The sequence below is a fragment of the Xyrauchen texanus genome, chromosome 8 (genome assembly GCF_025860055.1).
Source record: "Xyrauchen texanus isolate HMW12.3.18 chromosome 8, RBS_HiC_50CHRs, whole genome shotgun sequence".
NCBI lineage: Eukaryota > Metazoa > Chordata > Actinopteri > Cypriniformes > Catostomidae > Xyrauchen > Xyrauchen texanus.
The window spans coordinates 14,991,286-15,011,423 of record NC_068283.1 but is presented as its reverse complement, the minus strand read 5'-3'; the positions used below and the strand labels follow the sequence as shown (position 1 = coordinate 15,011,423).

General features: G+C 41.8%; 1 protein-coding gene across 1 annotated transcript in view; it reads left to right on the top strand.

Moving 5' to 3' along the window:
• Nucleotides 1–20,138, top strand: part of LOC127648097 (BAI1-associated protein 3-like) — a 57,663-nt gene that overhangs the window by 1,579 nt on the left and 35,946 nt on the right. Inside the window, exons 3-8 of the mRNA XM_052132706.1 lie at nucleotides 3,219–3,306; nucleotides 5,522–5,599; nucleotides 6,733–6,840; nucleotides 14,783–14,842; nucleotides 16,216–16,282; nucleotides 17,352–17,565. Of these exons, the coding sequence (XP_051988666.1) occupies nucleotides 3,219–3,306; nucleotides 5,522–5,599; nucleotides 6,733–6,840; nucleotides 14,783–14,842; nucleotides 16,216–16,282; nucleotides 17,352–17,565 (615 nt within the window). The remainder of the gene's footprint in view (nucleotides 1–3,218; nucleotides 3,307–5,521; nucleotides 5,600–6,732; nucleotides 6,841–14,782; nucleotides 14,843–16,215; nucleotides 16,283–17,351; nucleotides 17,566–20,138) is intronic.

The following is a 20,138-nucleotide window of genomic DNA, read 5'->3' as shown; positions in this document are numbered from 1 at the left end:
GAAGTGAAAAGTTGAATTGGCTCTTGTCCCAATTGTGCATCTAATAAGACCTCACGTCAGCCCCCAGCTGGGCTCTTCTCACCTGGTCACATTTAGCCATGTATTTTGTTACCAGTCTCCCCCTGTCCCATGGCAACACAGACGTTATGACTTTAGTGGACCGGTTCTCGAAGGTGGCTCATTTCATTCCCCTCCCGATACTACCCACAGCGAGGGATACAGCGGATGAAGTCACTAACAACATTTTCCACATTCATGGCCTCCCGTTTTATGAGGTTTCTGACAGGGGACCCCAATTTGTATCACAGTTTTGGGCAGAATTCTGTCAAAAGCTAGGGGCTACCGTGAGTTTATCTTCTGGGTTCCATCCCTAGACTAATGGGCAAGCAGAACGGGCCAATCATGACCTTGAAAGAATCCTGCGCTGTGTAGCTTCTCGTAATCCGTCTTCTTGGAGCTCTCATTTAGTCTTGATCGATTGTGCCCACAATCTATGCTGTAGTCATCTACAGGGTTATGACCCTTCCAGTGTAGCCTCGGGTACCAACCCACTTTGTTCCCCACTCAAGTATCCGATGTTCGGTTCCCATCCACAGTCGCATTCATTCAGATGTGCCGTCACAACTGGAAAATAGCCAGAGAAGACCTCCTCTGGACTGGCGCCTGCATTAAGAGGTTTGCGGGCTGATACCGGTCCCCATCAAACGTGTGTGGTCAGAAGGTCTGGTTGTCTTCCAAAAACATCCTGCTCCGAATCCCCTCTTGTAAGCTGGGCCCTAATTTCATTGTGTATTTTCCTATCTCTAAGGTCATTAGCCTGATCTGTTCCGCCTTAAATTGCATCCATCCCATATTCCACATCTCCAAGATTAAACCAGTTTTTCATTACAATTTGCATCTGCCGCACCCCTCCCACCTTCACCATGCCTAGTTGAGGGCGCTCCGACTTACACCATTAAAAGGTTGATAGATGTCAGAAGGAAGGACAGAAGGTTCCAGTACCTGGTAGACTGGGTGAGTTATGGACCTGAGGAGAGATCCTGGAACAATTCCACCTCCGTCATGGTAACCCTTCAGGTGGTGGGTGGTTTGGTTGTCTTTCCCTCTTTTCCCTTAGACTTCCCTAATTTTTTCCTCCTTATTTCAACCCTCTTATATATCATGTTAATTGCTAGATTGTTGTGTGTGTTAGAGTAATTCACCTCACTCTCTCTGCCTCACTTGGTCCTGTTTCGTGTTTTCTGTGCTGGTTGCCAGTCTCTGCCTGTGCTGTTGGATTCCAGTTACCAGCCATCCAGTATCTTCGCTCACCACCAGCCCTGCATATTCTTCACCTGAGGGTTCCTCAATTATCTGTTTTCCACTCTGCCATGACGCATGCACTCCTATGAACACACTCTTCATCTTCACACTGCAGTCTGTGCCAGAATTTTCGCTCCTCGCCTGCTTTTCTTTTCTTCAATTTATTGAGTTCAATAAACTCTGTGAACTATTCCTCCACACTTGGATCTCTTGTGTTCTCCCTGACAAGAAATGCATGTCCTCATATGGGGACAGTGGGACTAAGTTGTGGAATTTTAAATAAAACCAAGCTATAGAAATTCAGATTTTTATATAAAATTGATTATGTTTCAGGAGTGTTGGTTATTCATGTTTTTAAGACATTACAGGCATTACAGCTTATTTTCTGTAAACCTGCTTTAGAACAATCTGTATTGGCACAAATAAAAAGCACAAATAAAAGTATTCAAATAAAAATTACTTGACTTGATTTGAATTTATGTTACAATGTTTTCTCTAATTTGGCAACAAAATCTCAATCTCTTTGCACTGTCAAACAAACAAGTGATTGCCAGTGCTGAAGCATTTTACGGATCAGAAATTAACATAAATAATCATAAATTCATAAATTCTGAATCTACTGTATATACTGATTATCATTGTCCCGTGACCCATGTTGAGTGGTGCAAACGTCATCCGCAGCCTGAAACTGAACTTTTGACAAGGAGTTAGGAGTGAATGCATTTAGCTGCATAGGAAAGAAATAGAATGCTCCCTTGCTCCCTATTTAGTGAATGACTCAATCTTCAGTGTGTTGTCTGATTACACTGGTCTCAGAACAGTTTGAAAGCCTCCTTATTTACATCCTAACTCCGTACATCCTCTGAAAGCAACATTCTCCAGCGTTTGGATGTTCCCTTGTTCCCTAATTAGTGAATGACTTAACCTCCAGTGTTCTGTCTGTCTGCACTGGTCTCAGAACAGTTTGAAATGCACTGTATTTTCATTCTAACTCCATATACTGACCCTGAAAGCAACATTTTCCAGCTTTTGGATGCACCCATTGATTCTTCATGGTGATAACACACAGTGGATATACAGTAGGAATTCCTTGGTAAGTTTAACCCAGTGTCCTCGTAGGAGGTCATTGTGTTTAACAGAGTGCTGTTTCACTATATATCGCTGAAATTTTCCAAATGAAATTTCAGATGAAACTAGAGATGTTACTCTTTTGACACAAACAGGTTTCAATGTAAAAAATAAATACGGTTTCTTACCAGATTTAGTTTATTTGGAGGTTCTCCTAAAGACAAACTTAACTGAGATTAATGTTATGTTGTTTTGTCACATTATTCTGAGCATCAAATGTAGTACCCTTTAATGATAACCTTGAATATCCTGAACTGAGATCATGTGGGGTTGCACGTTAGGCCCGTTGCCACTAAGGCTGGTTTTAGAGTGTAGAGTAAATTACAAGAAGTACTTTTAACTTCAGTGTTGTTCTAAGTGAATTAAAAATTATTCATTTTGACTTTTCCTCAAACTGTGGGCGTTGTCTAAAAGTAAAATTTGCATTTGTCCTCATCCTGTCATATATGTCAACACTGCTCTCGGTTTCAGACTAAATTTGACAATTTGACATTGTATCACCACTTCTCCATTTATCTATGTTCAAGTCATAACATGTCAACCTAAACAAACAGTTGCTGGATGCCTGTCAAAGATCTCAATGCTTTTGCTCTGCTTATCCTATTAGTGTGAATGAATAATGCTCCAGATGAGTTCTCAGCATATACTGTATGTGATTATGATTACCGTATAGGAAAAATACCCCAGTCTCTACTTGAAGAGAGACTCATTTTGAAGCCTCATTGCATAATTTAAGGTAAACAAAGGTACAATGTTTCACGACTGAACTGATCCATCTTTTTTTTCAGGGTTGCCAGGGGAAATGGGGAGTTCTTTGACCGCATGAATAAAATCCTCCAGAAACAGGATAGTCTGCTGTCTGCCAGCCAAACTGAGGTAACTTTTTCTCCAAAAGATTGGGCTTCCCTGCTTTTAGCAGGGTGTATCCTTTTCACTAATCCCCCAGTATCTTCAGTCCAAAGGCTTTGTTCAGAACGCACAGAAATGATATCTGATTGTTAAGACTGACTGTCATTTTGCAAGTGACAATATCTGATATATTTGTATAGACTGTGTAGTCAATATTCGGTGTATCTATAACAGTTGCAGTTGTAATGATGTCAAATCAAGTTCTTTTCATAGAGCACATAGTGAGCAAGCCATTTGCGATTATGGCAAGGCACCCAAATCTCATTAGATGGAGAAAACAATAAACAAAACAAAAAAAAACCTTTGGGCGAAGCCAGGCTCAGCTGAGGGTCCAGTTTCCCCTCGGGCTATACAGAATGAATACAGTATAATGCCAATATTAGTTTTATATGTGTAATACAAGTCATGTATTTTTTAAGTAAACTGAGTAGATGTTTGTGGGCAATGTTTAAAACTAAAGGATAAGTATGATGTAAAGGTCAGCACAATGCTATGACACTTTCTCTTACAATAGGGAGTAGCTTTCAGCGTGGACAGAAAAGACTTAAACTGGAAGTTTTCTTTATACTGTGTCCAAAACCGCAGACATGTTTACTTGTCACTACATAGTGAATGTCACCTAGTTTGCTATATGTGGAAAGAGTGAGTGAAAAATGTGGTGCCAAAAAGTATTATCAGTTGTAAATTATGTAATACAGTACAGTAAAATACTGTGTGCAAGGAAATGCACACAGTATTTTATTAACTGTACCTCCTAATCCAAACCACAACCCTAAACCTAACCATTAGTGGTGTCCAAAAAAGAAAAAAAAAAAAGATTTATATTAATATATATATATATTAGTTTTTTTTATATTTTTTTTTAGCTAAAATAAAGTGAAAATGCAGCGCCCTCATCAGTGGCTATGTGAATGTGATTATTTCTTGGTTTCCATGGGACCAAAACTCATGTCTAGAGGATTGCTTGTGCAATGTGCTATTAGTAGTGCTAAAGGGTAATCTAAAGTCATCTTTGCATCTAAATTGATGCAAAAATGTCTAATTGGGAATGGCACTTGTCAGTAATTCAGCAGAATGGGTTTTATTTCAGGGTACATTAACTTTTGAAAGTAACATGTCGATATCCTGTGTGATCATGTTGATTCTAATACAGCTCCAAATAATACTGGACAATTTGTATAACAATTCATACAAGCTTCTTACATACATTTTTCCATCAGCTGTCTGAACTATCCAGGTGGTCTTTGACCAAGCTGAAATGGGAAACAATTTTCTTTAAGGAGAGTAGTGAATCTCTCTTTTATTTTGCTTCAGGTTCATGACCGATTGACTGTTTTTGGAAAATAAATAATTTTTATGTAAACACGCTAGATTGGACAATATTTACGGTTGTGTCGTGCAATTTGTTGTCTTGTTTTTCAGATGCACTGTCAAGTTAAAAGAATTCAACCTAAAAAAAAATTGGAAACTGACTGGAATGCTTCTAATTTTCTTATAAATGAGCCTATAACAACCTCAGTGGCTCTATCATTGGAGAAAGCACAACTGTCAACTTAGTTTTATGACAGTAAATCATAATCCAAGGTACTTCAATGTATACAATTGTACTACTATGTACATGTCCAAACAAGCCTTGTAGTACCAAGGCATCATGATGAAAAACTATGGTACTTTTTGGTTAAAGTAGAATCAAATACTTTTCTATCTGAGCCTTTCAGAAATCAATTTATAAGCCTTGTGAAGAACATTATTTGGAGATAGAAACCTGAAACTCTTGATTGTCAGGTCATTGATCAGAATATTTGGTTCAAATTGCTTCTCTCAGAGTCCTAAATGTGTTGTAGAGTCACAAACTGTTCCCGTCTAAAAATGTAAATGATGTATCATTGTGTTCAATTATAACGAGAGTGGAAAGTTTATTGCCATGTTACTGTTCAGATCCTCTTATTCTATTACCATAACTGAGCTCATATTTTGGATAGAATTAGAAATGTCTCATTGAGAATAATTCTAAAGGCTGTATAAGTTTTCTCTCACCAGCTCTTTGAAGCCCTCAAATCTACATGATTACAGAGCTTCTGAGCTCATTGTTAAGCACAATTAATGGTCTCCCCCACTCATCGTTGATTAGCTCACCTCTCATCTTTGTTTATATCGGTTCTTCATCCTCATACATATAAAGGAGGACAGCAGCTGCACTCCTCCACCCCCAGAGTGCAAGGATGAGGCTTTTGTTCCAGAGAGAGTAACCAGGGATGAGGTGAGTCTCGTGGTTATCCTTAAAAAAAATATTTTGAGTGAAAATCAAGAATGATTCAGATACTATATTGCCACTATATTGGCACGCTTCCTTCTGGTGGTACAAAATTTACACACGTTACACTGTGTCCTTATGAGATATGATGCAATAGGTTTCCAGCGAGAAGAAATTTGTCCAGGGCATACCTGCCAACACTCCCAATTTTACAGTGTTTCTCCTGTTTTTCCACCCCTCCTCCTGCTGTACTCCCGATTTACAATTTTTCCCGAAAAACGTACGATTTTCCACATCCACACTTTCAGAAGGTTCAATATAAATGTTCAATAAGATGTACAAAATTACACAGATCTGACAATGTATGAATACTATAACTGAGTCATAAAAACAAGAAGTACAAGTGAAGGCAAAAAAAATTATAATTAAAATAAAAAGTTTAAAATACGTATAAGACAACACAGATGTATACATAAATAAGATAAAGAAGTAAATAATGATATTTTATATTGGGGGCATTGGGGGAGGTTACTTGCAGTCTGAAGTACCTGCTATTACGTACGCATCAGCTTGCTTGTACCTGCATCGGCAGTTCACGTAACACGGTTCAGCTGTTGTGCCGTTTTTCTATAGGGACCCCTACTGTCACTACATCGACAAAACGTTGAGTGAGTGACAGAAAGGGAATGTCTTGTTTACTGTCGTAACCTCCGTTCCCTGATGGAGGGAATGGGACGTGGTGTCCCTCTTGCCACAATGCTGTACTAGCTGCTGAAATGGCTGGGACCTTGTCTGGGCTCCTCAGCACAAAACCTGAATGAGAGTGGGCATTCCTTCTCCTTTTATATCCGTTTGTCCGGGGGAGAAGCATGTGCAAATTCAACTTGCCAATTTTCATTGGCCTTTCCTCAAAGATCTGAGGTGTTTTGTGGCTCCCAAGAGCGACTCCTAGTGTCACTACATCAACACAACGTCGAGTGAGTGACAGAAGGGGAACAATGTTTAACACGAAAAGGTGCCTTTTGTTGCTTTATCAAGTCACGTTTGTTTAGAACACAGTGTTACATTGAAGTTTTGACGAAGGTTAAACACTGTTATGATATATTTGAGATGATATTATTAAAATTGTTCTCTTTCAGCTTGACTTGTTGTATGAGGAGGCGATCTACACCATGGTCAATCGGGTTGGGGTGCCATCACCTGAGTATGTCACAAATGAAGGGGACATTTTCAGCTACCTGCAGAAGGTGAAATAATATTTTTTTCTGCAGACCACTGTAAAAGGGGGTTAAAGGGAAAGGAGGAGGCAAGAACGTTATACACAATAGTTTAATATAAAACTGATCCAAAAAGATAAACACACACACACACACACAGGTGTCGGACAGCTGCCCGTAAATCTCTCTCTCTGTCACACTGCCGTCTCCGGTCGACCTTTATAACAGCAGCAAAATAACAGCTTATCGACTGACTTGCTATAGCTAGTTAACAGTGTTTCTGAAAAACATTCAGTACACTTTCAGTAGTGTTACGAATTGTGTGGGAAGGAGGAGAAGGCAGACGGGAGGTGCGGATCCAACTGCGGTTTTATTCAACAAGCACAGACAAACACGGGAACAAATGAAAAGTCCACGATGGGAAAAAACAAACTCCAACACAAAATAACATACAGCAGAACATAGGTTAATAAAACATCCACGAAGGGTAAGGTTTCCATGAACGAACACGAATGACAAGAGTATGCTAACATGGGCACGAACATGAATACGTGAACATTCAACAATCGACAATGACTGAACAAAGAACCAGGGTTTAAATACAGAGAGGAACAAACAAGGGAATGAGGGACACCTGGTGGATACAATCAGGGGAACACCAATCATAAAAAGAAACTACAAAGGACTACAAAAACCAAACAGGAACTAAACTAAACTTCAACATAAAAGCACAAAAACAAAAGACAACAGTAAACAGGAACTAAACTAAACTTCAACATAAAAAGCACAAAAACAAAAGACAACAGTGAAAATGACAGAATCCCCCCTCAAAGGATCGGATTCCAGATGATCCTAAAACAAAAGCAAAAGACAAAAAACCCCCACAAAAAACAAAATGAGGGCACCAGGGGCAGACAGACAGACCATGGGGGCACAAGGGGCAGGCAGACAGTCCAAGGGGGCACAAGGGGCAAGAAGGAAGTCCGAGGGGGCACAGGGGGCAGGAAGGCAGTCCGAGGGGGCACAGAGGACTCGAGGGGCGCTGGCTCTGGGATGGTCGTGGCTACTGGCGCTGGCTCTGGGACGGTCGTGGCTACTGGCGCTGGCTCAGGGACGGTCGAGGCTACAGGCGCTGGCTCAGGGACGTTCGAGGCTACAGGCGCTGGCCCAGGGACGGTCGAGGCTACAGGCGCTGGCCCAGGGACGGTCGAGGCTACAGGCGCTGGCTGGCTAGCCATGGCAGGCGTAGGCGCTGGCTCGCTGACCATGGCTGGCGTAGACGCTGGCTTGCTGACCGTGGCTGGCGTAGACGCTGGCTCGCTGACCGTGGCTGGCGTAGACGCTGGCTCGCTGACCGTGGCTGGCGTAGACGCTGGCTCGCTGACCGTGGCTGGCGTAGGCGCTGGCTCGCTTGACGTGGGCTCAGGCTCGCTGACCGTGGCTGGCGTAGGCGCTGGCTCGCTTGACGTGGGCTCAGGCTCGCTGGCCGTGGCTGACGTGGGCTCAGGCTCTTTGACCGTGGCTGACGTTGGCTGGGAGGCGGAAGCCCTCCTTCTCTTCCTCCTCCGAGCAGACGAAGTTGGCAGTGCTGGCTCGTTGACAGCGACAGGCGTGGGGGTTTGCTCACTGACCGGAGGGGCTGGCGTGACAGGGAGCGTTAGGGACGACTGGAGAGTCACCGCCGTGGGTGGAGAGGTAGGGTCCTCCTAAACGGTGAACGGCGAGCCGCAGACCAGCAATGCCGCCTCCAGGAAGTCGCGGAGAGTCCAGCCGTGCATCGCCTGTGGCAACCGCTCCTTCAGCGAAGCGTTCAAATTGCCCCTGAAGAAGACCACCAAGGCTGAGTCCAGGAAGTCTGAGACGTTCGCCAGCTCGAGGAAGTCGTAAATGTGGTCCTCCACCGATTGGTCCTCTTGCTTCAGACTGAGCAGCCGGAAGTTAGCTTGCTGAACCGCTGGATCCATAGTGGGTCGATTGTTCTGTTACGAATTGTGTGGGAAGGAGGAGAAGGCAGACGGGAGGTGCGGATCCAACTGCGGTTTTATTCAACAAGCACAGACAAACATGGGAACAAATGAAAAGTCCACGATGGGAAAAAACAAACTCAAACACAAAATAACATACAGCAGAACATAGGTTAATAAAACATCCACGAAGGGTAAGGTTTCCACGAACGAACGAACGAACGAACGAACGAACGAACGAACGAACGAACGAACGAACGAACGAACGAACGAACACGAATGACAAGAGTATGCTAACATGGGCACGAACATGAATACGTGAACATTCAACAATCGACAATGACTGAACAAAGAACCAGGGTTTAAATACAGAGAGGAACAAACAAGGGAATGAGGGACACCTGGTGGATACAATCAGGGGAACACCAATCATAAAAAGAAACTACAAAGGACTACAAAAACCAAAGAGGACACAGAAACTAAACTAAACTTCAACATAAAAGCACAAAAACAAAAGACAACAGTGAACATGACAAGTAGCCTGTATATAGATCTTTATTAATGACCTTTTAATGAGCTGATGTTCTCAACAATAATGTAAGTAGGTCATTCATAGAGATCTATATACAGGCTACTGAAAGTCCACTGAATGTTTGTTGAAACACTGTTAACTAGCTATAGCAAGTCAGTCGATAAGCTGTTATTTTGCTGCTGTTATACAGGTTATTGATAGTCTACTGAATGTTTGTTGAAACACTGATAAGTCACTTATAGTCAGTTAAATATCTACTTGGGACCATCAAAATAAAGTATTACGGCTCTTGACTCAGATATGATTAAACATCAAAGCCCATGACCAATGGGGATTGATGTTCAGTGCTAATATTACCCCAATTAAGCCCCTGTCACTCTAGAGGAGTATGATTCCATCATGAGACCTACAACGAGGGACTTCCTATGTTCTGAAACAGCCTCGGTGTTTAGAACTCGGTGTCTAAAAAGAAATGGAGGTCCTGCACGAGACAATGAAAAATCATCACAACGGTCAAAGAATGCCATCATGTTTACATAGATAAGCTATTGAAAAACAGTGCTGACCTAAACATTCGGTGTGAACGGCCCCTTACTTGTCTCTATGACAGCGGCCCTTGTGTATTAAAGGGTTAGTTCACTCAAAAATTAAATTTCTCTCATTATTTACTCACCTTCAAACCTTCCCTGATGTGTATGCTTTCTTCAGTGGCAACAGGTCCTACGTTTGTTGTGTAATATTATTCTGTCTGATTAAATTTTGCCTTGACCACTGACATAACCTGTCCTTTGATTTCCTACAATAACAAGCAAAGACCCCTCTTACAAGGAAAATTATTTTTTGCGCTCACAGTCTATGAATTAGATTAATTTGTTTAATCCTAAAATGCATACGCAACAATACCTCCTAGAATGCATAAGTGGGTCAAAAAAGACCAGGGTAAACATTTGAAGATTATTCTTAAAGGGAAATAATTACAATGATAATTGTTATAATAATTAACATTATTAATTGGTTGATATATAATGCATTTTATTTTAGACAGCAGTTATTTGCACTTAGTGTAAATAGCAAAAAAGCATCATCTTTGCACTAATAACAAATAGTGTTATTTTCACCCCTAATTAAATACTAACATACAGTCTAGGGGCATCACTTGCAATGTTTATTGTGTTAGTTAGACACAAACACCCTACACTGACTCCTACACCCAACCCAAACCTTCCCTTTAAAAAATTATCCATGGTTTTACTACAGCACCCATAGTATCACCATGGTATTTTTTAGTAAAATCATGGTAACCACAAAATTAATAATTGTTACTATATTAACACCAAATCACTGTAGTAACAATATGATTAACTGCATTAAAACTATGGCTTCCAGCTAAACCTGGTTACTGCCATAATACTATAATAAAACCATGGATAATTCCTTTCTCTCAACTCTCAGACCTTCACTGTGACCAAATCACTGTGAGATCTTAATCTACATTTTTAGTTAATATTTTAAGTAGTATTAAAGGAAATATTTAGAGTGGAGAAAGGAGAACAGGATTAGGAAAATTGGGACGAATGGTGGAATCGAACCTGGGTTGTAAAATAGCACATCCACATAGTCAATTCACACTATGCTATTGCAGTGACACTTAGGCTGCGTTTACACTGCAATGCACAGATCCGATTTTTTGTCCCATCTTTTAACATTCACTGAAGACATGACTCGTATCTGATATCTGTGTTTACATTAATCTCCCGCCCAAACTCAAATGATTCCTGTGGGAATCTGGTCCAGGAAGCACCAGGTGTTAGTATTCCATTTCTTGTTTTCTTGACAAAATTTTTGACAACTATATACACATTTCTGGCCAAACATTTATATACAAAAAGAACAGTTGAAGTTCTCAGCCTCTGATCCTCATCACAGAGGTACCAATTCAGAACTCATTCCGGAAGGTCCAATCCACTTGCTCTAACAGGAATAGCACAGGGGCCATACACATAACTTCCACAAGACTGGCCGGGGGTGCCAAATGCTGCCCCAAGCCTGAGATAACATGTCTGTTCTGACTGGAATCTCCCAAGGCACTTTTTCCAGGAGAGAGACTAGAGTCAAAAATCATACTTGAGATGGTCAAAACAGCGCCACTAATCGAAGTCTCCGAGACGGCTAGCACCAACCAATCATTGAGATAATTCAAAACACGGATGCCCTGAAGCCTCAAGATCATCAAAGCCGCATCCATGCATTTTGTGAAAATGCGTGGTGCCAGTGCAATCCAAACGGAAGGACATAAAATTAATATGCTTTGCCCCTGAAAGTGAATCTGAGAAAGCACCTGTACTTCGGCGCAATCTGAATATGGAAATAAGCATCATTCAAACTGGGAGAACTGGGAGAAAGAGGGATTAATGCATGGCTTCTGCCTGCAGCGCAACCTGTAACCACTTAGCTTAGCTTACTTTTGTGACTGACCCTGAACCAGTGGCACACCAGAGGGAAGTCTTTGCTCCTCTACTACTGAGGCTGGTTGAAGGGAATTTGATAATTTTTTTGCCTTTATTGTATTCAGGCAGAACAGATGATAGCCCTGAGATACCTTTGCAGCAAGGACTTAGAAAGAATAATAATTTTCCCTGGCATTTTGAATAGAGAAACATGTACGAACATCAGGGGAAATGTTTATTTAGGAAAACTGGTTTGCCTCAATGGCCCCAGCATTCTTTATGGGGGGACAGCGTGTGGTGCTTATGTTCACTGTGTGTTTTGTGAACACTTGTGTTTGATGAACATTGAATTATGTTACGCATGTCTCGATACCCTTGAATGGCTGAATTCGGAATGTGAGTTTTTATTGCGAGGTGAAACTGAACTATATTCTGGCTCTCAGGTTTTAAAATTGTGAACAATGGCAAACTCAACCCGATACTGTCCGAAAGGGCAAACAGGAATGACACAGATACGTTTGTACAGTCTGGTGTCCTGCCGGCAGTTTAAAAGGTCCAACATCCAAACACCTACATGTACGCGCCTGTGATGGTGGGAATGAACGAGGACCCCAATCCTTCTGAGGGGGTACAAAACTCGTGTCCTGCACCTTATGCAGCTCTCTGGTGGGTTGTTGTGAAGATACTGAATATGAACGCATTGGAGATGAGGCAGACTCGAGGGAAGAGAAGGCCTCGATTTCCATGTGGTCACCAAAGAAGGAGAGAGATGGGCAGCCAGCGTCTCTTCCATTGCTGGGACCGAATTATATCCGTGGTCGGAAGCTCGACACACATTAGAAAACTCAGAGGCCGATTGAATCGTAATCCTGGCCTTATAAGGTTGATCCCAGGACTAAAAAATCTCACAATGGAGGTCCGGGGAAAAAGGGAGCAGCCTACAAGGCGTAGCTGCGTGCTGGCCCACTGGCCCACAAAAACAGTTGTCCAAGATCGATTTACAATCCTCCAAATGCACTTCATCCGGTTAATCAAGGTGTAATTTTTCCATTGCACATGAAATAACCTCCAGCAATTTCACATAATTTGTTGAAGGTCTGGAAATCCGACCACTAGGAGGTAAGGCTTCAGCCTGGCCAACGTCGAGATCCTCGGAATCCAATGCCACCATAGATATGGAGTCCTCATCCTCAGTACCAAAGGAAACCACACTGCTGGCCTCAGGGCTAGGACACAAATGTTTGCATGTAAACTCCATGGGAGAACATCTAGCCAAATCCGGGGAGAGCGACAGAGAGAACTGTAGATCCCATCTCCCATCTCCTCTATGTCCGTGTCGGCCTCCCACAAGTCAAATGGCCACATGCCACTGGCAGACACGTGGTCAGCTTGACTGAATTTGAAAAGGATGCAAGCCTTTCACGGAGTGTCCTGACGTTCATTAAATCACTGTGGGCAATCCGAACCCTCCAATGAGTCCTCCGCGTGGCAAAAACCCAGACAGGCAATACACATGTTGAGGGAATCATCATCGATGATGAACTCGTGGGAGGCCAGCGTGGATGCAGAGGAGATGGGAGTTGACAGAGACCTACGGTTCTCTCTGTCACTCTCCTGGGATTCGGCTAGATGTTCTCCTATGCACGAAGGTAAGAACTTCCTAAATTCCATCCTGTGTTGCCACTCATAAGGGAGAATAATAATGATCCTCGCTTCAACGTGAGTTCTTGGTACAACACAGGCCAGATGAGATTGTGAACTAAAGAACAGAAAATATTACTTGATGGTGCAAAGCAAACTCTTTTATGGAGCCCTTGACGTAACTTGCTTAAGCACTTGTGCACATGTGACACTCATTCTGTGTCCAAATGCGATTACGCAGCTCCAGTTCCTACTAAAGGGAACAAATTAGTCTGAATAGGGCTAGAACTTAGCAGTGGTGTCCACACGTTTGACGACAGGGAGTGGGTTCAAAACTTAGCCTCAACAAGAGAAGCTTTGAGTTTTTGTGTGAGCACCTACAGGCACGTCTGCTTCATAAGGACACCAAGGGGAAATCCAAGGGGAATCAGATATGCATGTTTAGACATAGGACAAATATCCAGATATCAGATATGTATCTGATTTAAAACCACGTTTGAAAGTGGCTCAGATCAGATGCGGAAAAATCAGATCTCGTGTGGATTTTTGCATTTACACGTGTGCAACAATATCTGATCTGTGTCAGACGTGAGTAAAAAATCTGATTTTTTATGAAAAAAAAATACACAGCCTTGGGGTTTGTCTTTAATTTCTGTGTTTTACTAGACTATTGGAGTGCAAATACCCACGCTGTGTGCCACATGCTATTTACACCTAGTGCAAATAGTCACTCTGTTTATTTTAATTCTGAGGAATTTCACACATATTAAAAAAATGGAGTAGATATTTTGGATAAAAATATACAGGAATCTTTATTACAGTAATATGGCTCATCTCCATTTCTGGTTGTAGGATGAATTGTCTCAGCAACCCTATATCACAAGATCACAAAGATGGCATGACTTATTATACTTACATAAAAATAAATACACCACAAATTTGGCATTTAACATATCATTATCTTACATACTTTAATAGTTAGATAATAAAATGAATCAATGTATTACAAGTATAATACCAGTTTGTACTGAAACCATGCATATACATCATGGTAGTGATGCAAACTCCAAATAATTAATATTAATATATATTAAATAAATATATAAGTAAAATGTATAAAATATATAAATGTTAAAATAGTCAGTTCACATGGTCAAGGAATCCTGAACTGAAGCATTTCTCAAGTGTCAGATGAACCTTCATGTAAAAATTATAGTCAAAATATTATACATTTTTTTATAGTTGTTTTTTAAATTGAAAGTTTTTGAAAATTACAGAACCATTGCATTACCATATCGTAAATTGTTGAGGCCTAAAGCTATAATGTCTTTGTATATTAAATATTTATTCTAGAAACCATTAAATTCCATGATGACTCTATCTCTCAGGTCTTTGATATGGGTCAAGAGGAACACGGCATTATACTGCAGAGAGTGAGAGAAGCCAAGGTGAGGTTCTTACACACATTGTGTTCCATACTGCACACAGGGATCCCACAGCTTTTGACCAATGAATTTCCATGATTTTCACATGATGTTTCCATTCACTCATGATTACTGGATAAGGATTTTAAAAAATCATTTTATGGCCTTTGCATTCACAAAGAGTAATATCTAGCCAACAATTTTTTTTAGAGTTGAGCATTTCTAGATATACTGTATATATATATATATAGGATATAGTAGATTTACAATAGCAAAGCCCATGACTTTTAAAGACTTTATTAATTTCCATGAGTTTTCCAGGTCTGGAAGTTTTCAAATTACATGATATTTCCAGGCGACCATGTAAATACTCTAACTCTCTTATTATCATCTTTTTGCAATGACAATCAGATTTAACTTTTTTCTTTCTTATCAAGCAGTGTTAGGCAAGTTACTCAAAAATAGTAATCCACTTCAAATGACTAATGATTTCTCTAAAATTTTAATAACATTACCTTACTAATTAATTCATTGAAGAAGTAATAACATTACTAAAGACTTTCTTTTAAGTTACTTTCTAAAATATATTCTGCTCAACAAATCTGTCAAACACTCAGCACCTCACATTTCTCCTTCACAATATCTTGTTACGGGGCCATAATTCATGTATTCTACATAAATGATACATTAGAAATATGCATAAACCTTTAATATTCTTAAAATTAATTATATTAATTGAAAGTCTGTAACTGTAATCTGATTACAATGTGTTACATTACTTTTTTAATTTAAAGTAATTTAATTATATTATAGTAACTAATTACTTGTAATCAGATTACACCAAACACTGCTTATCAATAAGGGCTAAAGAATTTTTCAAAAAGTGAAATAATGTATATCTTAAGAGAGGCCGTTTTACTTAACAGAGCATGATTAATATATATATATATATATATATATATATATATATATATATATATATATATATATATATATATATATTAGAAACTATATATATAGAAACTTCAAATTATCACTTTAAAAGATTCCCCAGATACATCTTGTACACTCTTACAAGGCTTTTACGAGAATGGAAAAATGTTGTTCTATTGAATGTTCTTTACAATGATCCAAACCTTCATTTGCACAGCAGTCTCCCTCCACCTGTGTTACGTACAATATGCTCACATCTAACACTTGAGAGAGAAAACTTGCATTGATTTCTTTGCTCCCAAATGGCCTTGACTCTACAGCATGGCATGCTTGCATTTAGTATTTTACTGTGCACTCACCCAGGTGCCGCCACCATGTCAAACAGCAAATAAAACATGTTCACTCAGAGTTTTTATTTTTGCTGTGGTGCCATTCTAATCAATGTCTGAAATGTTATTTTGTAGAGAGCCAGCTTTTCTCTCAGGGTCTCTGTAATGAAAGGCAAAAATCTCATGGCAAAAGACACCAATGGTAAGATGTTTTTGCCTTTCGTAGCTTATGTGTGTGGGGTTTTTTTTTCTATCTGGATTCTAATATCACACGTCCTGTTGATGCACTCTGAAGCATTAGATTTTTTTGTTTGTTTTGGAGATTCCAAAACAAAAGAAATGGCAAGACATTATATCTAAATCTAGACATAATAAACTAATCCTTCAGAAAATCATCAAAGGACATTTTATTTATTTTACTTGATGCATCAAAGAGTTGTATTAGCTTTATGCTTTATTTTGTCTGCAAAGCTATTTTTGTTGATCCATAATAAATTTGCTCAAACATGATGTCAGTTTGTTGTCCAACCAGGAAGGCTAATTTTTCCAGGACCCTCTGGGATATCCAGCTTTTATCATAGCGGTGACTGATTATTGATTAAAATCTGTTGCTAACATTATCAGGAAACTTTCTTGTTTTGTTCTACATCATAAAGTACACAGTCATAATTTAAATGTGAATAAATAAATAATATTATAATAATCTTGCCTACACAATCCTCCTGCATCCATCGTGCTATGTCAAAAATGCAAAACGCTAGTTAATTACTGCCATAACTCCCAGTAATTTTTTTTCTTAAGAGAGTCTCTTCAAGCAGGGCCAGAGCTAGTGGGATGAAAGGTGGTTACGATTCTAGGGGCCCAAAGGTCCAGGGTGCCCCACAACAAATTCTAAACTGTATATTTCTTTTTATAGGAAAGAGGCCCAGAGCAATATACAGTCAGGGGGCCCAGATTACGGCTCTGTCTTCAAGTAATGTTAATAACCACAGACCTTCTTTTACTCATAAATCAAAAACCGCTCTTCTAAAAAAAAACATATAATTCCAGAGGGAACACATGGCCCAGAAATGCTAATTCTCTTTTGGGGTTAGGACTACAAACTGAACTTCTCTATTATAACAATATTAATACTGTAACAATGAGATGACAAGCTGTCGCTTTTAGTATAATAGGCCATTTATTTGTTTGTGCTTTGGTTTAGTTTATCCTGACTTATAATACATTTACCAGCGCTCATCTTTACCTGTGTCTAACTGGTTGGTGTGTAGGCTACAGTGACCCCTACTGCATGCTGGGAATTCTCTTGGGACAATCACCCAAAGAGACAGAGGAGAAGAAGGAGAGGAAGTTCAGCTTTCGCAAGAGACGGGAAAAGTTAGAGAAGCGTTCCAGTGTTAAGGAGGTACTTGCGGGCAGAGATATCCAGGTCACCGATGTCAAATCTGAGACTCTGAACCCAGTGTGGAATGAACACTTTGTTTTGTAAGTATCTTTCTGACAGAACTGTAAGAATAGAACAGATATTATTAGATATGGATTTATATAATATGAATCCATATTAGATATGGAAACATCTGTGAAAACGAGGCCTACACGGAATCCATGCCTGCAGAACTTTACGGAAAACGTATCGGTTACCTAACGTAACCTCGGTTCTCTCTAGATGAGGGAACGAGTATTGCGTAAGCTAGCTTTACGCTACGGGAAAGATTCATCTTTTCTGAGATATTGAAGCCAAAAAATTATCCTTAATTTTTGTATCCATTGTCAACGCAGTGCGGCAGCTGCAGACCTTGAGCGGGCTAGCTAGCGAGCTCATAGGTTGCTCTGCGGCAACTGCTGCAGCCTATAGATGAGCTTGGGCGAACTCGCATCCAATGAGAGGCGTCCGGCGCTCACTGCATCAAAGCCCGCCAAAATGGGCGTGACTAGAGTGCATATAAGCGTAGTTCGTAGGCTGGAACCCTGGTTTTCATTGACTGAAGCGAAAAGTCGCCGTGGGCGCGAGCACAGCCGGCTACGCAATACTCGTTCCCTCATCTAGAGAGAACCGAGGTTACGTTAGGTAACCGATACGTTCTCTTACGAGAGGTTCTCTCGTATTACGTAAGCTAGCTTACGCTCACGGGAACCCATTGTCAACGCCGTGCGCGCCAAGCATCCACTGTATGAGCCCCAGGGAATTGAGGGGGACCCGGGGAGCCCTTATGAGTGGGGAAATAATATTTGGCCGGCAAGAATGCGGGTCATTGATTGTGTAATACATAAGCACATAGTGGGAAGGGAACGACAGAGCGGCGGTGCCGGTCTGTGTGGAATGTGTCCCATCAGTGCAGCTCACCAGGGGAGCTGTAGCGTATTAAACCGCTAGTAGTTTTGCCTGCAGAGCAGGCACTTCCATATTGTAAAATCTGACAAAGGTGGAGGGGAAGTCCATCCCGCTGCCACACATATGTCGTGAATGGAAATCCCGCTGGACCATGCCCACGAGGATGCCATGCCTCTAGTGGAGTGAGCCCTAATGCCCAACGGGCATGGCAGGTCTTTTGACGCGTATGCAGCAGCAATAGCGTCCACTATCCATCTAGATAGTGTCTGTTTCGAGGCGCGAGACCTTTGGTGCGCCCTCGAGCGAAACGAAAAGCTGCTCAGAGCGTCTGAAGCGGCGGAGCTCGCAGTATACAATCTCAGTGCTCTGACCGGGCAAAGGAGATTGGCGTCGCGTTCGCTATCGGTGCTGGCAGCACCGATAGGGAAATGACCTGTGCTCTGAAAGGAGTACCGATCACCTTGGGAACATAGCCATGTCTAGGCTTTAAAATGACCTTGGAGTCACTTGGTCCAAACTCAAGACACGCAGCGCTGACAGACAGTGCGTGAAGGTCTCCCACACGTTTGACTGATGACAGGGCAGTCAGAAAAGCGGTTTTGAGTGAAAGGTATTTCAAATCCACGGATTGAAGTGGTTCGAAAGGGGGCTTTCATAGTTTCGAGAACTATAGAAAGATCCCAGATAGGAACCGATGGAGGCGCGGGGGTTCATCCTTCGAGCTCACCTGAGGAAGCGGATGACCAGCTCGTTTTTACCCCATGACTGGCCGTGCAGGGGTTCAGCGAACGCCGCGACGGCCGCCACATACACTTTGAGCGTGGATGGGGATCTGCCCTTATCCAGCAGCTCTTGTAGAAATACGAGCAGCGACGACACCCCACATGTCCGCGGGTCCAGGTCTCTGTCGGTGCACCATTTTGAGAACACAGACCATTTTGACGCATAGAGTCTTCTCGTGGAAGGGGCTCTAGCGTGTATGATGGTGTTTATTACTCCTTCTGGAAGAGCGACGGGTAGTCGTTGGTCACCCACGCATGCAGCGCCCAGCGCTCTGGGTGGGGATGCCAGATTGTGCCGCGAGCTTGAGAGAGGAGATCTGCTCTCACTGGGATGGGCCACGGCGCTGTCAGTGACAGCTGCGTAAGCTCCGGGAACCATGTCTGATTCTCCCAATGCGGGGCTATGAGGAGCACCGAGTGGCAATAGCGAGACGGGAGGGAAGGCGTAAAGCGGGTGTCTGGGCCAGTCCTGGGCCAGCGCGTCCTCGCTTTTCGAGAAAAATATTGGGCAGTGAGAGTTCTCTTTGGACGCAAAGAGGTCTATCTCTGCTCTGCTGAATAGGTGCCATAACGTCTGGAATGTTTGAGCGTGCAGGGACCATTCCCCTGGGGGAATATTGTCTCTGGATAGTCTGTCCGGGCCGTCGTTCAGGTGGCCTGTTACGTGCGTTGCCCTCAGCGAGCGCAGGTGGCACTGGGACCAACTCAGTATGCGTTTCGTCAGATGGAAGAGGTTCCTGGATCTGACACCGCCCTGACGGTTTAGGTAGGATACCACAGATCTGGTGTCTGAACGGACCAGGACGTGGTGACCCTGAATGACCGGGAGAAAGCGCACGAGCGCGTACTCAACCGCTATCATTTCCAGACAATTTATGTGAAGGAGCTTTTCCTGAACTGACCATAGGCCGAAAACCGGAGAGCCCTCGCAGACCGCAACCCAA